Genomic DNA, 21,788 nt, shown 5'->3' on the forward strand with positions numbered 1-21,788 from the left:
TAACCCCGGCTGATTCTACACAATATCATTTTTCTGGATCCCACAAACCAACCTTTCAGTAAATAGGCCATCGGGGATTAAGTGATGGAGCTGTAAGCCTATTTCTCTCACCTATCAAATACTATAAATCAACTCAAGTTGATTGCAACTCAAGACTTAGGCCTACTGGCTGATTGCTGTAGCAGGTGAGAAGCATGTGAAATGTGACTGTCGACAACAGCAGGTGAAGCTTCACTACGTCGACTGCGGTACCGTTGCAACTTAAGAGACTCACTGGTGACTGCTGTAGTAAGTAAACCCCACGAATGGAAGCTGGTTGCCCACAAAGGCCTTTGGTATGGGGAAGGTCTCCTCGTCTCCCCGGTCCTCGTCAATATCGTCAAAGTTACTGGTGTCAATGTCGCTGCTCAGCTCAGGCACCACCGGGGCGGCCGCTGGACCAGACAGATCACCAGGAAAGAGGAGAACATTGAAGAGAAACATTACTAACTGCAAGGGGAAGCGATTACAAAAAAAAGACATACACATTCATACAACTTGGTTAAGGGGCATACAAGTTCAGACACCAACGCTGAGGGGAAAAAGGCCAGTCTAACTGTCTCTTCATGGAACCTTGCCTTTGGCCAAACAGATTATCCACTGGGGAAATGGGAGATAAAAATGTGAGCAACACTCACTATACATGCAGTGTCAGCTATGTTGATCTTTATTTCTGCCATTACCTTTTAAATATAGCCCCTTGATTATCTTAATCTCAAATTCGTGGGTAAGGACTAATATAACCTAGCATTGGGGTCTAAGTGAGTTGATGGGTATTCCGGGGGTGATCGTTTTCTGGTTCACAGGCCTCTTTTCAGACGAGAGATGCCAGCCAGTGAGGGGAGCAGGACAGCTGGTGGCATTGCAGGGGCGGCCAAGCCAAACTGCTGACTGCAGCCATGCAGAGTATTTAATATAAACCCACTAAAGAACAGGCTACAGCCGCTGGATTTAGCCCCGCGCTTCTAATCTCTCTGTGCTCAACCACAGCAACATTTGCCAGTGACTGCTTCTCTCGTTCTCGCCCTCAAATCAACAGTCTACTACCGTTTGCTTTTGCAAAGTGAGAGAGTACACTTTTATTCTTGTAAAAGGATATTGAATGAATGGTTACTTCTCTGGAATTTCCTGCAACTGTCCACTGTAGGTCAATTGGAAAATGTGCATTGTGGCATGACTGAGGGGTCTATCACAAAGTGCGAAAAGGCTCAGTTATCTTGAAGCTGTAACTTGGACTGGGGCTGGCTTACTCTACATTACTCTGATGCCTTGTACCAAGGACCTATCAAATCCCCTTCCTCTTTCAAGGAATCGCCTCATTTCATTACAGGCCTTCCCTTTGATATTGCACAGAAGATAATTAAGAAAAAACATGTTCAATATAACAAACAAAAGTGTATGTGCTAAAACATCATCAAAATTCTCGCTGCTTCACCAACCCTAATCGAAGCAAGTGATCTTTGGGTAATCCCGAATATTCATAGCTTCTTTGTAACATATCCCCAGTCCATCTATAGTCAACAATACTGAAGCAGATGAGTTACAAGCACAAAGGAAAAATGAATCATCTTGTTGCCCTGAACAGAACTTACTCTCTCTGATGTTCTCCCAGGTCCACTGGTCGTTCTTAAAGAAAGGGTGCCTCTTGATCTCGTCCACCCCGTTCCGACCGAGTCGCACCTCCCTGTGTAGGTACAAACCGTAGAAAACAGTCGAGCGACGCTACAATCCCTGAAGACTTGACACCAACCCTCTCAATACGACAGGATAAACGCATTTAGACATGATGGATGTCTCTTACAAAGATTACAGCTCAGTAATTGAACACTTGAACGCTGTCATTGAATCAATCTCTATTTCACTATTCCCTTTCCAAATCAATGAGGTCAATGTTGAACCAACGAAAGGCTTAATAAACAACCAACGCCTGTCACCAGCTCACCTGTCAGTCAAAAAGGCGCAGATGAGGTTCTTGGCATCCTTGGAGATGTCGCTGTCGTCAGGGAAGGTCAGGGCGTTTTTGTGGTTCATGATCTTGCTGTACGTCCCCACCAACGAGTCGGCGTAGAAAGGCGTGTCGCCTACACAGACAGAGAGACAAACCAACGCCATGGATTAGCGCAAGGTCCGCAATAACCGGGCTGAAACCATTACTCAAAAAGTACGCACTTCTACAAAACGTACTGCAAGTCAAGAGCCATTCCAGAGTTCCACACCCATGTTCAGGGTTCCCCCCAAAGAATGTAAGAGGGTCACTGCGCCACCTTGTCGACTTTATTTAGCCACTATGTAAACATTTCAGTGCGTATGAAACTGAGAGTAACTATCTTCGATTGCCAATGACATTGTTGTTTGAAGCAAAAACGAATGAGAAGGCATTATTACGTTCCTAAGTTAATTCAGCGTTTTAGCTGCATTTTTGGCACTTTTTGACATGAATAAACGTGAGTCGGTTTTGATAATGCAATCCAGTGCCACCTTGTTAAAAAATCCTGGGGATAACTCTGATGTTTCAGTGTCCAAAAACCTTATCAATGTGTGCTTTTCTACAAAAACGTGGCCAATGTGAAACACCGGATACTGTAAATCCTGGAGCAACGAGATACTATTCTTTCCGACTTCATCATTGTATATTTTTTTATGCTATGTCCAGCCCAGTGGGAAAAAAAACATGAGAAATCAAGGGAAGATCTTCCATGCTGTGCTAACATGTGGTCAAACATGAGGTCAAGAGAATTAAAACACTATGCTGGATCATATTTTTGCTGGCTGCAAGTTAACGGCACTACTGTGCTCCAGAACAATGGTTTCATATGACCAATTATTTCCATTGTAATCATGAGAAAGGCAGGGAGCTTTCTCCTCGTATCAGAAATATAACGACCAACTCTATACGGGCCATATATTGTGCAGCTATAATAAAACGGTCATATTGGAACTTACCAACAAGCATTTCGTATAGGAAGACTCCAACTGACCACCAGTCACACTCTCTGCCATAATATCCATCTCCTCCTTGGGATTTTAGTACCTCGGGCGAAATGTAGTCAGGCGTTCCCACGGCTGTGTCACATCGTACCATACCATCCTGAGACAGAGGACAGCGTCATATCAAAACTATTCTGCCTGAGCTTTAACCATCACCAGACGTGGGGTCAAACATGTCAAATACTTGAGCTGCAATTGATTTAGTTTGACTGGTACAAGGGTACAATGAAATAGTTGCGATGTATATCCTCAAATACTTTCGGGTACATATGTACTTGATCCAGGTCTGACTATCGCTGTTCTAGAACATTAAAGCATAGTCATTTTCAATATAACATGCATTAACAACTGCTAATATGATATTGTTTCATAATTTGTTAATCTGTCTTTATCAGTCATGGTACGTTGGAGACTAGACCCGATACCTTGTTCATTTTCATACAGGTCCCAAAGTCTGCCAACTTCAAGTGGCCTGCTTTGTCTAGCAACATGTTATCTGGCTTCACGTCCCTGAAAACACAAGACAAAAAACACACACAGTTAAATAACAAAAGGAGCTCTCAAATCCAAAACATGACAAAACATCTCTCAAAACAGTAACTGAAGCAAAATACTCGTTCAACGACAAGTCAGGAGAACGTGCATCACTATCCGGCTCAGACCTTGAGGCTGGAGTGAATTCCGACACGGGCGGAAATCTGTAAACAGAGGACTAGGGATGTCACGGTGCACCGGTCCTACGGTAAACTATAAGGTTATGATACAGAAAGAATTCACATCCTGCAAGGTTATCGTTTCACTGGTGTTACTAACTCAATGTGCTGCTAAAGCTAGAACCAGTGTGTTCCGCAAGCGAGGAGCCGAGAAGACAACTAACCAACTCATTATCAGCCATTTTTTTTACTTCGTAAACTACTTTTAATTCACTCGTTATGATCCATTGATAACTGCCAATCACAACGCGAGCGATATAAGAAGAAATCTGCGCCGCTCTGCTCGTTGCTCAAGTGTTCGAGCAGCCCGGTGAAAACAATATAAGCGTGAAGTGAACTTGTGTGCGCAGTATCATCAGGTGAAATTCTACAACGGTTTGATCAGAACGTGAAAGTATAGTTACACAACAATAAAAACAATGTCCCCCACATAATGTTTGCCCTAAAGCAAACTGCAGCTTGTGGAACACAAAGGATATGTGGTAGAGTGGAAGGAGGGAGAGTAGCAGACCGGCTCGTGAAGAACGGAGAGGTGAGGAGAGGGAGTTGTTTAAATATAAAGAGAGACATAAACTTGGTCCAACTCGTTTTTTTAAAGATATCGTTATCTACCCTCACACTGCTCTTATCTGTAAAATAGGCAGCTTTTATACACACACAACAGCGTGGAGAAGCAGGGGAAATGTTTTAGCGGTATTTTGATAATAGGTGCGACATGTAATGCAACCTGTAACAGAATAAAAAAGAGGAATTTTCATTGAGACAGGAGTCAGGGTTTTAGGTTTCAGCCGGATTGGTAAAGGACAAGAAAGCAGCATATAGGCTTCTGACTGGGCTCAATGACAGGAGATTCATTTTCTCTCGCATGCCACCATCATCTACTCTGAATAGATAACAAACTTCATGGCTATGGTTTGACAGACAGGTAGGCCTATTTGTGACTGTCTGAAGATTCACAATGACGGCTCAAATAGTTATTTTATGGGCTATACTTTAGGCATAGGGGATCCGTATCTTTGGTGATGTATATGGCTACTATACATTAGGATTCAAGGCTCTATATTGTAGGAAATGGTTGTTGCAGGTGTCACAAGTTACAAAGTTAGTCTTGGAGAGGCTGGAATAAACCATTACTGGAAATTACAGTGGTTGTCAAGCAGAAAGTCGAGGGGGTATTTTGTAGCGGTAGGTTTTAAGAATACTTTTCACAGTGCATTTTTTATGTTTTTGTAAATGCAATATAACAAAAATAATTCAGTGGGTGATCAAACTGTCACAACAAGTTAGATTGATATCAGTGATTTGCTGTTCAATATGCAGTGGACGGAACAATGAGAAATTCTCATTTGGCATGGTAACTGTGCACATAAAATAAACAAATGTTTCTCTGTTCATCAATGGAGATAATTTCAGGTCATTATTGAGATATGGGTTTTTGCCTTATGAGCATTAACAGGACCTTTTTGCCATTGTTTTCTTATGTTATTGTGAATTAAATTGGCATCGGACACAAAAATCCAGCATCGATTGGGCTCTAGTTATCATACAATGACACCCACACTCAGGACTGATCTGAGAGGCCTGACTAGAGACGAGAAGAGGAGAGGGGACAGAAGACTGGGGCTGACAGTACCTCTGGATTAGGAGGGGAGGGGAGACTGGGGCTGACAGTACCTCTGGATTAGGAGGGGAGGGGAGACTGGGGCTGACAGTACCTCTGGATTAGGAGGGGAGGGGAGACTGGGGCTGACAGTACCTCTGGATTAGGAGGGGAGGGGAGACTGGGGCTGACAGTACCTCTGGATTAGGAGGGGAGGGGAGACTGGGGCTGACAGTACCTCTGGATTAGGAGGGGAGGGGAGACTGGGGCTGACAGTACCTCTGGATTAGGAGGGGAGGGGAGACTGGGGCTGAGAGTACCTCTGGATTAGGAGGGGAGGGGAGACTGGGGCTGACAGTACCTCTGGATTAGGAGGGGAGGGGAGACTGGGGCTGACAGTACCTCTGGATTAGGAGGGGAGGGGAGACTGGGGCTGACAGTACCTCTGGATTAGGAGGAGAGGGGAGGGGAGAGGAGACTGAGGCATTCACGGTACCTGTGGATGAAGCCCATGGCGTGGATCCCGTCCAGCGCCAGCACCACCTCGGCTGTGTAGAAGCGGGCCCACTTCTCTGGGACGTCGTAGTTGCTCATCAAGTTGACCAGGTCCCCACCGGGCATGTACTCCATCACCATGTAGAGGTAGCGGTCGTCCTGGAAGGCGTAAAAAAGCTGGAAGGAACAGAAGGACAAAACGGCATTAAAAAAAAGCGGCAATTTATGAATATTCTGTAACAGAGACAGCTTTTTCATCGTTTCTGTCAGTTGTGTAAGATTTAGACGAGGTGTCTGGCTGCACTTCATATCGCTTAATCAAGTGGCAGGGAGTAAGGCGTTAAGGGCCTAACATGTGGTGAAACAGTGGTCTTGAATCAGCAGCTGAGCTAAGAGAGGAATAACAGTCACTACTAGGTCACACCACTAGGTCACACTACTAGGTCACACTACTAGGTCACACTACTAGGTCACACAACTAGGTCACACCACTAGGTCATACCTGCACCACCCAGGCGCTGTTGGCAAAGGCCATGATGTCCCTCTCCTCCCAGAAGAAAGCAGAGTCCGACCTCTTGATCATCTCAAACTTGCTTAGCAGCTTCATGGCATACACTTTCCTTGTGGCTTTGTGCCTTACCTGAGGGACAGGAATCATGAAGACAGATGATGGACTTTATTGCATTACTTACTTGTACTAATTAGAAAAAGCAAGCAACAGAAGAAAAAAAAAAAAAACAGAAAAAAAAAAAACTCACCAACTGGACTTCTCCGAACGCCCCTCTACCGATGACCTTGACCACCTCATAGTCCTCTGCTTTCATACGCAGGTCCCGGATTTTACTGATGGTGTCCTTATCTGGTGGGGAGGAATTACATTAAAGAGGAAGCCTGTCATTAAAGAAGCGCAAGCTTTCAACATTTGGCTAATGGCTTCGGGTTGGCTTCACTGATTCACACAAAAGGAGCATTATCCACAAACTTGGGCTGATGTTTGATTATGGAGAGTTATGAAATGATGCTAAAATTAGAAGGAGAGGAAAATCTGTGACATATTCTGCAGGGCAGGGTGTCTAAAACTCCTACTAAGCAGGGGTACCAGTGTAAAACTGTCGTATGCGAGGTTCCTAAATATCAATTCTCAACACATGTGGTTAGCATGCCGTGTCCAGACACAAATAACATAACTCATCATATTAGTCCTAGTCTTAGTTTGTTGGAAAACAAAGCAGTCAAGGAAAGCTCCCTCAGTCGACAGGACTTCTCCACCGCTGGGAGAAGCTGCTTCAACGCAATATGTTCCTTGCTGAGAGCTGGCTTCTCTCTGATGCAACAATTCTGGCTCCCCTAGGGAAGATTGTATTCAGCCAAATTTGGTCATAGCTGAACAGGAGGGATAATTTTCTATTCGCATGGGTCACAACTGGCACAAGAATGCATGGAAAAAGGGGGGCCGGCAGAGGCATCCAAGTTCAATTGATCTAAAAATAAAAGCCAAGGCCTAGTAGAATAAGAACATTTGGAGTGTGAGTCATTTCCAGTCACAGGGTTGCAGGGTTTCAGAGAACATGATCCCGACTTCGGAATAAATCGGAATAAATCTAGCCGGATTAGATATATTGTTAGAAGTGTTTAAATGTGATGTGTTCATTTTTGTATGCGGAAGGGGCTCCAGATAATATTTAGGGGTCACGTGGTGTGATAAGCATAGAGTTGGAGCAAAGAACTGGTGAGACACAACATGATTAGATTGCATGAGGTAGCTTGGAAGAAGGAAAGCACTAGGAGTACAAGCAATGTACGAAACCCTTCAGGCAACGCATGCCATTGGCAACCAGTTCTCCTCACAAGACAGCCAGTCCATTAATGTGTCCATCAATGCACTTTCAACACTTGGTTGGTGAACACAAAAACATACCAATGAGACTAATTGAACAAATAGCCTATGGCAGCTTGACACCAAATCATGAGTAAGAGGACAGAAATGCAAAGAGAACAGCCTAGGTACAGCAAAGGCATTCAGAATAGCAGACTGCCATGTTCATAAATGAGTAACCTAGGCTCCCAGTCTTTCTTCGAACCTTGTTCACAAAGCCTGTTTAATGCACTTCGAGGCAAAAGTGCATTAAAGACACCTGTAATGTGCTTGCTCCACTCCCTGCCAGTCAATAGGCAGCTCAAAACAGAACAGCCAATCATTTTCACTGACCCCCATGTGGGTAGTGTTCCAACAACAAAATTACAATTCCAGGAAAAATGTACACTTCAGCAATGTCCATTTTATATATATTTAATATATAGCTTTTAATATAGCTTTTGAGAAACATTAGCTCAGTTGATTGGCTAAGACTGACTAATTCGCTGTTTTTAAGTCGATACCAGCTAATGCAGTACGTCTGGAAAAACAGGTTCCAGCTTTTGAGAACTTTGTAAAGGGGGGGGGGGGGGGTCTTTTACAAACAGACACCTCTACTGACCAATCATGAGTTTGGGTAGGTGAGGCTCGGAAAGGTGGAAATCGCACTCTATGAATCAAAATGCATATCTATAACTAATGCAGGCAGCTAACATCGGCAAGCCTCTAGAAGTTAGCGACTCATTTTAAGAGACGTTGACGTTAGACGTGGGAAGACTAACATGGACAAGCGGACTTCCTGCGCGTGCAGGTCCCTCCCTATCTGTCTGTTCAGTTTGATGGCAATAAGCATCCAGACATCGTGCTGGGAGAGCATATACAATGTGGAAGGTAACACATCTGGCCCCTCAAAACTCATTTTCAACTGTAACGAAAAGGGGGACAGGATTGTTGTTCGAAACATCACTTCTGCTCAAAGCCAATCAAAATGTGACCTCCCGCTGCCAGAGTTCCATTCCAACGTGAGAACAACGTGATTTGGAGGTATGGCTATGCCAGACCAATAAATGAGTGCCACAGCCTCAGTTGCAGTTTGTTGATGTCATTGCAAAGTCCTAAAACTTAGTTAAAATTCCATTGCCCCCTCCATCACAGCCATAGTTATGGTGGTCCCCCGGTCTAGGGGGAGGGTGGGGGCTGATGGTGAGGGGGAACCCATCATGATAGACACCATGTGGGTCACCAGCTATTCATGAAAGACCCTTTGTTGGAGACATTGGGCTGCAGACACAATTGTGCCCGGGCTTGGATAGAGGCAGTGACCCAAAAACAGACCTCTCTCCTGAGCCTTACCAGGCTGATGTGTGGTGGTCTACAAATATGATGGAAGTGGCACACAGGAGAAAGGAGGACAAAAGGAGGGGAGTCTTATATGGGGCTACTTACATCTATTCAAAAAGTTGTCGATGCTTTTGTTTTTCCTCAAGGCTGGAAAGTCAAGGTCGTACACCAACGCATCCAAGCCATCCTGGGGGGAGAAAAACAAACGTTAGAAGTTAAATACAAGACATGAGGCCAGGACTGAGGAAGTTTGTCCCTGGTACTATTGACCGGTCTATCTGTATTAGGTACAGATCAAATATGTCTTTCAGGCTTTCCTGGCTAGTTGTTTTTTTAAAAGGTTTTTCTACCCAGCCATACAGTGCCAAGAAAAAGTATGTGAACCCCTACACAGTTTTCACATTTTGTTGGGTTGGAGCCTGAATTTACATGCATTTAATTATGTAAATATGTAGAAATTGATCAATTAAAAAAACAAAATCTCCTGTGTGAATAAGTATGTGAACCCATGGCAATGGTAAACCAAAATTAGTGCAAAGCACTCAAATAACCATAACAAGTTACACAATAGTTGGATGGACTCCATCTGTGCCCAAAAATAGTGTATTATTATTTCTTAATAAAACATTCATATTTCAGAAAGTTTCCTGTCCATCATTAAAAATGGATAGTACATTGTACATAGATCAGGCCCTTCCTCCAGAGTGAACAGCCAGAGTATAATTAAACATCATAGGTGTGCACAGTCACTCCTCAATACTGGCCTATATGAAAGAGGCCAGATTAAAACCTTCATTGGAAAATAAATACTTTTTCCCTATTGCTCCATTGTTTGCCCACTGACTGACTCAGGGTTTCACACACTCGTCAAGTATAAATCACTTTCACTTGGAAAGTGTGGACAATGTTGTCTGAATAGATTGGGGAAAAATGTTTTAAATGCTATTCAATTTCAGGCTCCAATGTAAAATAAATTAGAAAACTGTACAGGAGTTCACACAGGTTTTCTTGGGACTGTATATGCTCCAACCTTCACACGAAAAGCTGCAAGGGTGTTCAATCAGGATTAATCACAAAGAAAAGATCCGATTTCAGTGCCACTGTAAACGGTTACAATTCCCTAAACCGATTAATACCTGACCCTAATGAAGGATTTCAAAGGGTTTAGTCTAGTCGGGCCAGTGTAATTCCAGTCACACCATTATTATTCTATTACACCCTCCAAAGCGCAGGGGCAGATGTTTATTAAATGAATAAAATGCCATATGCAACACTCATGGCATGATCAGTGACACTGTGGAAGATTTTGAGTCTGCTACGGTAGGCAGAGAGAGAGGGAGGAAAAATAGGTTCTGAAGCAAAATAAACAAATGCACACGCTGATTGCGCTTCTCGAGCTAGCATGATGGGATCAAATTACACTCACGTCATTTCGATTTAAAAAAAATATATAAATAATAAATATATATATATATATATATAAATATAATAAATAACTCCAGAGTATGGATTTTTTTATTCAAACGAGACGACAAAAATAGGGACCTATAATTTCCAGACAGAATTTAAACTGCAGAGCTGGCTTTAAGTGTCTAGCCAGTTAGCATTGTTAGCAATGTAGAGGCTAGTCCTCTGTAGGTAAAAACAAAAGCTTTTCAAAAACGTATTTCAATGTTAACGGCAAAGCACAACAGAATACCACCTTGATTACTTGTGTTAATTGAATAGGCCACTAGATGCAGTAAAAAAGGAGGGAAAACCTGTGCAGTCACTCAGTCTGGGTGCGTTCATTAGACGATGCCAGTACCCTGGACACAGTGTGTGCCGCTGTTCCAGGTGGCACAAAGGTTGCATTATATCTTTTTTTTCATGGTATTACCATGTAGCAGGTATTTTGGCGGGAAAGTATAGCGGTTTGAGAATTCTGATAGCAGCCCAACTCTAGTATAGTCCATAACTTTATCCACATTTAAGCCAGACGGACACTGCGATTTTCACAAATGTAGACGTCTCCAACCGATGAGTGGGTCTAATACAAATTCACCACGTCACACTGTCTTGATAACCCAATGGTAGGTCTCAAATGAAATAGTAAGATATTTCAGCTGTAATCATAGTTCTCTCCTGTGGCAAGAAAAAGCCTAAAAAAATAAAAGAGTCCTGCCAAAGCTTCACAAGTTTCATTTCAATCCGAGAATTAGAATGTATGATGTAGCTATTATTTGAAGTATTCTGTAAGTATTGTCCCAAATGCAACACGCGCGTTGCCACTGTGCACAACATCCTAGATTCCCATTGGTTGACTTTCTTAATCGCACAGTAGCACATATCATACTACACGAATAGAAAGGAACCACAACCAAAAAGTCTGACATGTCAGAATTCAAATCGGACGTAATCGTGTCTTCATTGATCGTTGACCAACTCACACTGTGGGAATAAAGGAGTCAAGTTCACCTCAGATGACCCACATTTACAGCTGATATGTAAATGCCTTTGTGAGAACTTGGCTCACGGCAAAAAAAACAAGAACAGAACTAAATATTAAAAAAAAGAGAGAAAAAAAGAAACTGCCTGCAAGCCTACAAACGCAGCAGTCAAATACCTGTCTCAAATCAAAGAAAGGATAGTCTAAACATGAATTAGTTCTTCTCATGAGTATCAAAAAGATGCACAACTATTGTGCATAGCAATTGAATGTGGCAATGCTTCATCAGAAATAAAAAATGCTGTCTCAAACTGCTGATGGCGGATCATGATCGAGACCTGGATGGATTCCCTCTGCTCGGGACTGCAATGCAAACTGTCTGCCTTCCTGTTTCAAACAAGCAGTAATGGCACATAACATCCCAACCCCAGACCTTAGTTTCTTACAGCAAAGGCCTCTAAAATCCTTTGCTCTCAAACCTCTTGACCTATGATACATTGTTTGGGACTAAGTCACTGAGCACTTTTCCACAGAGAATAAGGGAAACCCTCACATTGTCACTCAGCCTACACCGGGTAGATTTTGGTACAGGGTTTTATAGACATAAGAAAACACCCAAAAGGCTGCTCATCATCCCATGAGCCCTGTCAGGACACAAGGAAAACACTGAAATCTAAATGACATAATACAGGGGAGACCCGGTCGCTTTTGCAAAGGATGGGCATGGCTAAGGAACCAAGGCTTCAAAAGGTGACAAAAGGGGGGGGGGGGGGGGGGTGAACCTGGAGTCCCTTAAATGTGCGGTGAGGTCATCCATATTCCAACACAAACACATTAATCCCCATTCATCAACCAGCTGTGAACATAAGGGCCAGAGAGTCTCAGGCCATGCCACCGGTGGGATTTAACCTAATCGTCCTTAATCCAGGATAGCTCACACAAAGAGGGCACATCATCACAAAGAGTAGTTGTACTCCAGAACATGGTTCCTTCCTCGGTGGTGTGAAGGGACCTTCTGAGGCCAGCGTGGTGCTGGAAGATCGATGTCGGTGGTCACATTTTAGCAGTGACCTTTCTGTTACAAGTTCAAGTTGATTGGACATTCACATGAGTATGTACACGACTAGGCTTATGGGGTTAACACAACACAGAAAATCGTAAACAATAATTAGCCTATACATATTATACCCAATAAAATCTTTTGACCTTGTTGTTTGAAGAAACCAGGACTTCAGCACAAAAGATGGGATAGCCTAGGCTAAATCTTACAATAATCTCAAATTTGCATCCAAAAGCAGTGTTCCTGGATATCAAAGAGGCAGCCACCAGAGACAGAAAGGTGGTGAGTCCCTGATCGGTACCGACTAAACATAGTCCTGACAACATTATAAAGCTTTTAAAAGGCTTGAATGTTACTTATTGCACAATCACGTTGGTTTACAAAAACTTTTTTTTGTAATTTTGTTTGTACCATAACAAGTCAGAATTATCTATAAAGAATGTGCATCTTTGTGAAAACAAAGATGATAGTACAGATCAGGCAGTCTAAGAGGGAAACAAAACAGCCCACATGGTGAATCAGCAGCTCAGACAAGCAGAGAGGAATCCTCTTAAGTAACTCTGCTGCTCATGCTGCATTGTAGAGGTCAGGGCCAGTCTTCCCCCTCCAAGAGGCATAAAGTAAGTGAACGCCTCATGGGGAAGGAGGGAGGGAGGGATGGTGAAGGAGGGAGGGAGGGGGAAAGAGGGAGGGAGAAGAAAACAGGGTGGGAGGGTGGAAAAAGGAGCTGAACATTGCGAGAGGGAGGAGAGGGAGGGGGTGTAGACTAGAGTGAGACAGATGGGAGAGGCTAGTCGGTCAGATCAACACACCCACTAGACATGGCTGAGCTAGGGAGATCAATGTTTTTCCTCACCACTTTTCACTGTTCACTAGTCAACACACATTAACACAGTTCTGTCAGCGGCAGAGTGTTTGATACAGAGGAGAATGTATTGGAAGAGGGAAGCGAAAACGGGGCCTTGTTGACCAAAGAGTTGTAACCAGGCAGCAATAAGGGAAAAAAGCCCAGAGCTTCTTTAGTCCTCCAGGACCCTAATCACACAGCTCTGTGCTCAGCAATGCACGTTTGCATAACTTCCTGCCGCAGAGAACGCTGGACGGCCACAGTAACATTCCTTAACAGGACTGTACACGTCAGAGAGCTATTTTAAGTATGTGGCCAAACAAGTTCTCAACAAAATGTGGAGGGAAAAAAAAAGAAGTACTAATACAAAGTCACAAAGTGAGCCTTATTTTCAATTAGCACTCGTGCTTAACATCATTACGGATGGGAGAACAAATGAAAGAAAAAACAAAGACAAAGCTAAAAGAGAGCCATCTTAGGAATTTGTTCCAACATGGCACTGGAATAATGAGAGCACAGGGTGAGGAGCAAGTGAAACCAGTTACTTAAAGCCAACTATAAATGGTAAGTTTACCTGAGAAAGAACATGCGTATGAGTATTAAGCTTCAATCAAAACACTCTTCCACAAATAAAACATACACACAAAATGAACTTGAACATGATGGACTCAATACAAGCAGGATGTTTTCAGGACCGGATGTCTTCAGACTGGGTAGGGTGTCGAGGTATGTCAAAGTCATACACTGAAGAGCCAGGGGATAAAGCTCATCCCTGGTCTTCAAGGGAATACAACGCACAAATCAGCCAATCGTTGAGGTCATGCATGGAAAAACACTCTCAGACCTCTAACTAACAATCCTCACCAAAACCATTCAATGTACATGTGCTGCCTTCACAGTCATGAAAGCTCAGACCCTCAACGCTTGTGTAAAAAAAACAAATCACCATCAAGTGATTTGCAGTTTCGTAGTTGGCGGAGGTCAATGACCTGACTTAATCTGTCTCCTGCTTTACAGGCAAATGGCTGTGGCAGCCTTGGGCCAGATGGAGCACAGAGGGCCAAACAGAACTCCTCTACAGACGGCTCCTCGCTTTCAATGCCAGTACTAGAGATGGGACCGACCACGAGGAAAACACACCGTCAGGAGGAGTGTAGGCCAACTGCTTTCCAGGGAGGGAACTGAGCAGCAACCGTTAATGCATGCAAAATGGAAAACGTAACGACTAGGGTACTAGGCTAATGCAGTGCGGTCAAATAGTGATAATAGACCAGGGCTTTACAGGCTGTAGGATTCCCAGCATGAGAGAATGTACTAGTTAGTCTCTGATACGACCTATTGGAGAGAAACTGTGCTGCTCATTACATGATAGGCCTAAATTAATTGGGCATGTACTTGACCACACTCATTAAATTCAGGACAGAAACAGGCTGCTCCGTGTGACATTGATACAAGGCCGCTGAAACACAGTACTTGTCATGCACAAATTCATTCAGTGAAGTGTAGCAGGAATATAGGCCGTGTTTCACGTCACACACTAAAACCTCCAACAAATCACACATGGTGCTCTCAGGAAACCGGCAAGACGAGCCAACGGAGCGCCGTCTGCAGTCCTCATTTATTCCTTCTTCTGTGGATGTTGCCGCAGGGGAGGGTGACATCTCTGAGTTGTTAAACAACATCAAAAAGCAGCCTCCCATTAATGAAAAAAGCATTCATAAGTGCATAGCCTAGCTATACAAAAAAAAATTCCGCGGATGACATGACACATGGCAATTATTTCTATTAAGCTCAGGGGGAGAGAAATATCCACACAACCTCTTTTTTTTCCACACATTTAGGTTGAATTTAAACTTTCCATGGGCAGGCCGACCGCATCTTTCTTTCTGAGAAGCCGACCCTGGGCAGGCTGAGTAGCCTAAGTGTAGCTTTACCTCTCACTTCCCTTTGCCACCTCTTAAAGACGTGCCTACCAAATATGAGCAACGCCGTCAGCTCACCATGCAAATGGCCATGGGCTGCTATCTACAACTGTGCATAAGGCAGGCTCTCCCAGTTGAAAAACCTTGTATCCGAAGACTGTGTGACCTTGCTTTTTACATGCTTCTGTGTGATGGTCAATGGCCTAAAACAACTAATAGGCAAGGCTAGAGCAATGAGCTAAAACAACTAATGGGCATGTCTAGAGCAATGAGCTAAAACAACTAATGGGCATGTCTAGAGCAATGAGCTAAAACAACTAATGGGCATGTCTAGGGCCCTTCTTAAATCCCCTGCATGAAAGAGTCTCATCTCAGTAGGCCAGAGGTTCGGGCAACTGTCTGTGTCTATGTGAAAGGTCCATCCTAGCTGGGTTTTTCCTCCCATGCCTGAACAGAACTATTGGCCCAATAGCTTTACACACGCCTCCCGTGCATAATACCTACTGACAGGAAATCCCACTTACCTAGAAAGACTGCATATCTAACAACCCTTTGTGGATAAATGGCAATGACAGTGAAGTCAGGCATGGCAAAAGCGGGGCATTCCATTTCCTTATGAGGCCCCAGTGTGAGAGACTCACTGTCATAAATGCTTTCATGTCAAAATATAATTGAGTTATTCCAACGGAGGAGCGCTCACGTGTTCCCACTGAGCCCTGGAGTCTCGAGCAAACTCGACCATGCCTGCCTTAGCCAGGACTTCTGACCTCACCGAGAGATAACCGACTTATTAAACATTGACCCGACCCGAGGCTCTGCTCGCTTCTGACGGTCTCCGCGGGCCGACTAGCTCTGCCGGAGCGCTAGGGGGAGATTCCTGGGTTAGTGGGATACGGTAAAACTACAGTAAGGAGAAGATTAAAGGATACAAAAACAGGAGGCAGTGGGGTTAAATGCATAAATCAAGGGAGGAGGTTGCCCATATATTAAAAAAGGGCTGGATCATTTTAGTCTGCATTCCTGCACATGATCAGTCAGTTGGGGGAATGCAGAGCTATGAATAGCCGGGCCCATTGTTGTTCTCGTCACTGAATAGCTGAGGAGGGCAGTTTACAACTGACAGCCCTGGACAATTCTGACAAAGGGGACAGATGCATTGCTGCTGACTATCAGCTTTACCACAAGTACATATTTCTTTCCCTCAAACCCATCAGTATTAAGTTTTTTTATTTGAGGCTGGATGTTAGCATCACACTGCTACTTTTAGCAAGCAGATAGGTGACATGGGGATCTTTTCCACCTGGGCTATCAGCTCTGGATGCACCTCCCAGGTGAGGTTTGTCTGCTCTCGTCAAAGAAAGGGCACTGGAATGAGGGCACAGTCCACTCTGGGCTGCCTGTACTCTGGGCAGAGTTACACAAGCTTGGCTTTAGAAGATTACTACACAAGACAATTAGGCCTCAGCACGCCATGTGATGGCTCATCAAATGATTCCAGATTCCATCAACACACCAAAAAAGATCAAAGAAATCGTTTAACTTTATCAGATAGTCTAAATGCATGTGTGCTGTCTTTAACGAAGATGACCCCAGAGATCTGAAATCAACGGTCATAAAGCCAAGAGTGGGCGAGGCTTTTGTTCATAAATAGGTCTTATGCTCCAGAGGTTTGGCTAGCCTAGCATATGGGCCTAGCCAACCTAAAATCAGTAACATGGTGTCATATCAGGGTTATCTTAGGAAGTAGCTAAAAACATATAAATAATCATCCACATTACACAATACAATGTTCTGATTGAGTCTACACCCCCTGTTGCCTAGCCACATGTTAACCATGCTCAAAAGAAAGATTTGATATGAGATTTAGATCAAGAGGGGGCAACATGTGCCCAGTGTCAAAGGAACAGAAAACACTATGCCAGAAAGCCCTCCTATCCCAAACAAAGGCAAAGCCCGTACCAGGCAAGTTACAACAAATCAATTCAGCCACTTCACTCTGGCTCTACCAAACATGTGATCAACTACAAGGAGACTAGCAATTACGACTTAAATAGAAACATTTCTATTGTGTTACTACTTTGTTAAATGATATTTCAGAACCTCCTATTCAGGGATTGTCGGGGGCACAATTTCTAAAAAGGAAAAAAACACAAACAAAAAAACTAGGCCTATGCGAACCAAGCCTCCCAAAATCCTACGGAAAAAGAAACAAGCATACATAGACAATAGCAGCCCTTTAATGTCAGTGAGCTTTCCCGTCACAATGCCAGGAATTCTGCCTGTCCAGAGTGGCTCTCAGGAGCCTGCCTGGAGCACAGTGACTTTTTTTTGGGGGGGGGGGGGGGGGGGGGGGTTGACACACCACAGATAAGGCCCTTTCTCCACCAGAAATTATTTCGGGAGAAGATAAGAATGACAGGGCTGGAACACTTCTTGATAGGCCACCCCTGAGTGGAGGACGCAAGCCAAATGTCAGCATCACAACACAGTCTTCAACAAGCAAAGAAGAGTTGCTGCTTTGGCCAGGGCAGTGGCAGGGCAAGCTAAGTCAGATCAGGTAAAAAATGCAGTAAGTAAAAAGACTTCCATTGTGCTTTTTGACGGAACTGATTGCTCATAGCCAAACACGTTGGAAGGGGCTTTTGTGTGTTAAATGTCTCAATTCAATGGTCTTGAAGAGACTTCAGTCCACATAATTTTGGTTTATGGGGTAGAGAGCACACACCCAGCTCAGAGAGCTGCCTAGTCTCTGCTCTCCAGACGTGCAGAACAGCTTTGGGACACACAGGGGACTCAAGGCCAGTGAAAGACAAGAGGTTATTTGATTAGCATGGAATTTTATTAAGCTGTGGGTGGAGTAGCAGGGTGGTGGTGGAGAGGGGCTCAGCAAAGGCCTCCATTCATTGATCAGAGGAGATTGCAGGGGAGGAAAAAAGAGGAACAACACCCTTGTGTGTGGCTGCCTGCAGAAACAGTCCCCACAGCTTTTTGCCATTAAAATGCATAGCATGTACGCATTAGGTGAGTTTAATTGCCTTTCTCTGCGGCAGGGTGGGAGGTCAGTACTACAAAACATGGGTTCTAAGCAGTGTTCAGAGCTTGTAGCTACATCTGTAGCAGCCTCCACAGGGAGAAACGCTGTGAAGTACTGTAAGGTAGGTGTGGCGTAGGGAAAACCGCCATGAGTGGATCATTTGCTCACTCCATCCTATTCCAGTGTGAGAGAAAATGTAATCACAGTGATAGCCTAGATGGTGGGCAATCCCGCAATCAAGGTTCTCAGACAGAGAATTGGGATCTACACAATGGCCAAGTGGGATGATTTGATTGATGATTTCTTGCATTGCACAAGCATGGCAGCCCCATCCATGGGAGGAATGCTCACTCGTGGAGGCAGCTTCCGCTCATACCTTCTCTGGGAAAAACCTGATCACAATTATTTCTGCTTCTTTCATCAACACTGCTGTGCCTGTGGAGGTTTAACATTGAGGTTTAGCACGTAGCAACCTCCTCAGACGAGTCACATCATGAGCAGTGACGTGAACCAGAGGACAGGAACCAGTCGCGGCAGAGCCGAGCAGGTGAACTGATGCAGCTGGGATGGCAGGTTAGAACAGGCGTAGCTACTACTGCATAGGGTATAAAAAGAAAACTCAACATGCAACACCCAGTAATCTAGAACATTTAATGCCCATAACTACAAGTGGGGGGGGGGGGGGCTATACTTGTCAAATGTGGAAGGCTGCCCAAAACCATGCCCCAGTTGGTCCACTCCACCTTCAAATGGAAAATCAGTAAAAAAAAAAAAAAAACGACCATGTTACTTCATCACAGCACTGACAAAGGTAACACGTTTCAACTCTGCAGGTTGACATTGCACTTACACCGAACACAATACTTTTTGAATAGCCTATTAATTCCTGATCTGATTGTTTACAGGCCTAGGCTATAGACTGCCCAAACTCACCATATGACCAAGGTTGAAGATTTCATCTTCAAGGACACAAACAACTTTGATAAAAACCACTTCAACGAATGTCAGTCTAATTATCTAGGCAGAGAAATAAACTCAGGGTCACAACCTTGGACAACTACCAGACATGTCAGAAGGTAGCCAGGTAGTATTTAAAAAATAAAAATAAAAATTGCTACATGATTCATTAATCCATGTTGCTAGATCATAGAGGTGTATATTCCTAATTTAGTAATGCAAAGATGACATCTTCTCGTGCCACTGATCAGCTAATTTAGGTAGCACACTTTTATAAGGGGATGCTACTACGATGGTTGGGCATAACTAACGACTTGAACTGCCCACGTAAGTTTGTTAACGTTAGCTAAGCGACACACAACGTTAGCTAGCTATTTGGCTAAAGACGTTCATGAAGACTAGCTACTTTGACAGTAACTTAAGCGCCATTCAACAATAAACAGCAGGTAAACAAACGTAAGGTTGTTGTTAGCTTCCTAATTAGGTAGCTAACATGTTCAGCCTCAACCCTCACTTATATCCGCTAGCCATTACGCTAATTAGCAAAGTGAGGCTAAAGTTAGCTGGGCCAGTAAAGTTCCTGGCAAATGATGGCTAGCGAGCTAACTTTAGCCATCTACCTACTTCTTTACTTACCAAAAGGCAATCCGTGTTTACTTCTGATTTTGGGTCCTTCAACATGGCATCGATTTTTTCAAACCGAGCCTCCAAACTTTCTCCAGCAGACATGTTTGCTGTCTGTCAAGTCCCACGCCGGTGCTAGAATCAAAACGTTGCTAATTGGCTAGCTAAAGGGCTAGCTAGCTTAGCAGCTAGTAGCTAGCTACCACTGCCTAATGTTCCTTCCTTGACTGAGTGAACTCAGTGTACAACTGTAGTTTCAATCAAAGAAACGCTGTGTCTCTTCTCAATTCTTCACAGACATTGAAACGTTTAAAGTGGCGTTGAATACTCAAAAGCCACATTTTCAGAGAAAAAAATGTTTCCCAAGTTTAAGTTTGGCAGACAACTTCAGCTAGCTAACTAGCTAGCTATTCAAAAGAAGATAAATGCAGCAACAGATTAGTCTGCCTCCACAGGATGCCGCCGAAGAGTTGTGCAGGGTTTAAAATATCGATACATCCAAACAATAAGTAAAAATTTAAATATGGTTTGCAAAACTCGATAGCTTGCAAACTAGCCACATTACTCCAGGCCTGTGTCCATATCAGTGCCAGGCCCTTGCAAGAAAAAAAAAAAGACAAACGAGTCTGACAGCTGCAAAGTAGAAGTGGTGAAAAAAAACTTCTCCTTCCAAATTTCGATCAGTTTAAAACACGGTCTTGATAAAACATCTCATTGCAGTCCTTTTGCAGTATACCTCACGTTGTCATATACCATCAATTGTGACCGATACAGACGGAAATCTTGCAGATTATACATAGATAAATCGGCTTTTGATCTGTTATTTTTCGAAAAACAGACGATGCCCGATTTTCTCCCACAGTCTGACCAACATGTCCGCCTTCCTGTTCAAACACCCCGGAGAAGCAACTTTGAAACGTCAAGCACTGCGCATGAGCAGCGCCGAGGGCTCGTTCGAGGGGTTGACGGGGTTGAGCGGTGACGACGATTACATGGTTGCATGCAGCTCACCAAGCGTGTGTGACATCCATGCACGCCATCTAAGACTTAGTGTCAGTTTAGAAGAAAGATGAGAATGAACAACATTCAAACTTGAATTTCAATGGTTGCAGTACCGGTATATCAATCGCATTAAATTTCAGAAAGAAAAAAAAAAAATACCTTGCTTTGCCTTGGCTACTTCTTGCTGCTATATAGCTTGCTTGATGCAGGTTCATTTCAAAATGAAAAGGAATTCTAAAGTTTGTCAGAGAAAATGATCAACACAGCCCAACTGCAAAATACATAATTAGGCAGAAGGAAGAAACTATTGTTCCAAAATGGTCATGATATGTATGATATAGTTAATATTAACAGACTGACAGCCATCTCAAACACCAGTGTTAATGAATGCTGTTGATCTGGTTTGACACATAATTGTTCACTGGGTATATGTTACCCCTCCGATAATGTCTATTTAAATTGATTTAGTTGAGTAGCACATCATATTTCCTGAAAGAGATCATATGTGTTTTAAAATAAGTTTTTGCTTTTGTTTTACTTTTTATTTATCTATTTATTCTTGTTCTCTCCATGGTGTCTTTGAGTACTGAGAAAAGCGCTATACAAAGTAAATTCAATATTATTATTATTATTGTTGTTGTTGTTGTTATTATTGTTATTATTATTATTATTATTATTATTAATAATAATAATAATAATAATAATCAGTAGGCCTATGCTAACTTGGAGCTTAGTTGCAAAAGGTTTACACAATTTCAAGTTATTATTTTTGTCATAAAGTGTGAAACAGAAGCTCACCGTCACAAAGCTATAACCAAAAATAGAGTTGACATAAATATGGTGTTAATATGGTGTTAATATGGAAAAAGATAAATGGCAGTGG

General features: G+C 43.3%; 1 protein-coding gene across 2 annotated transcripts in view; it reads right to left on the bottom strand.

The window, feature by feature from the left end:
* The window catches only part of rock1 (Rho-associated, coiled-coil containing protein kinase 1), a 40,548-nt gene extending 19,767 nt beyond the window's left edge, over window positions 1–20,781 (bottom strand). For both annotated transcript variants that reach the window (XM_083690077.1, XM_083690076.1), the window contains exons 1-10: window positions 19,916–20,781; window positions 9,137–9,218; window positions 6,594–6,694; window positions 6,338–6,475; window positions 5,837–6,012; window positions 3,453–3,537; window positions 2,983–3,127; window positions 1,982–2,120; window positions 1,632–1,723; window positions 275–434 (exon numbers count right to left, since the gene is read on the bottom strand). In XM_083690077.1, coding sequence (XP_083546203.1) covers window positions 275–434; window positions 1,632–1,723; window positions 1,982–2,120; window positions 2,983–3,127; window positions 3,453–3,537; window positions 5,837–6,012; window positions 6,338–6,475; window positions 6,594–6,694; window positions 9,137–9,218; window positions 19,916–20,008 — 1,211 coding nt within the window. In that variant the 5' untranslated portion in view covers window positions 20,009–20,781. The remainder of the gene's footprint in view (window positions 1–274; window positions 435–1,631; window positions 1,724–1,981; window positions 2,121–2,982; window positions 3,128–3,452; window positions 3,538–5,836; window positions 6,013–6,337; window positions 6,476–6,593; window positions 6,695–9,136; window positions 9,219–19,915) is intronic.
* Window positions 20,782–21,788: the final 1,007 nt, after the last annotated feature.

Source organism: Argentina silus (genome assembly GCF_951799395.1).
Source record: "Argentina silus genome assembly, chromosome: 18".
Classification (NCBI taxonomy): Eukaryota; Metazoa; Chordata; class Actinopteri; order Argentiniformes; family Argentinidae; genus Argentina; species Argentina silus.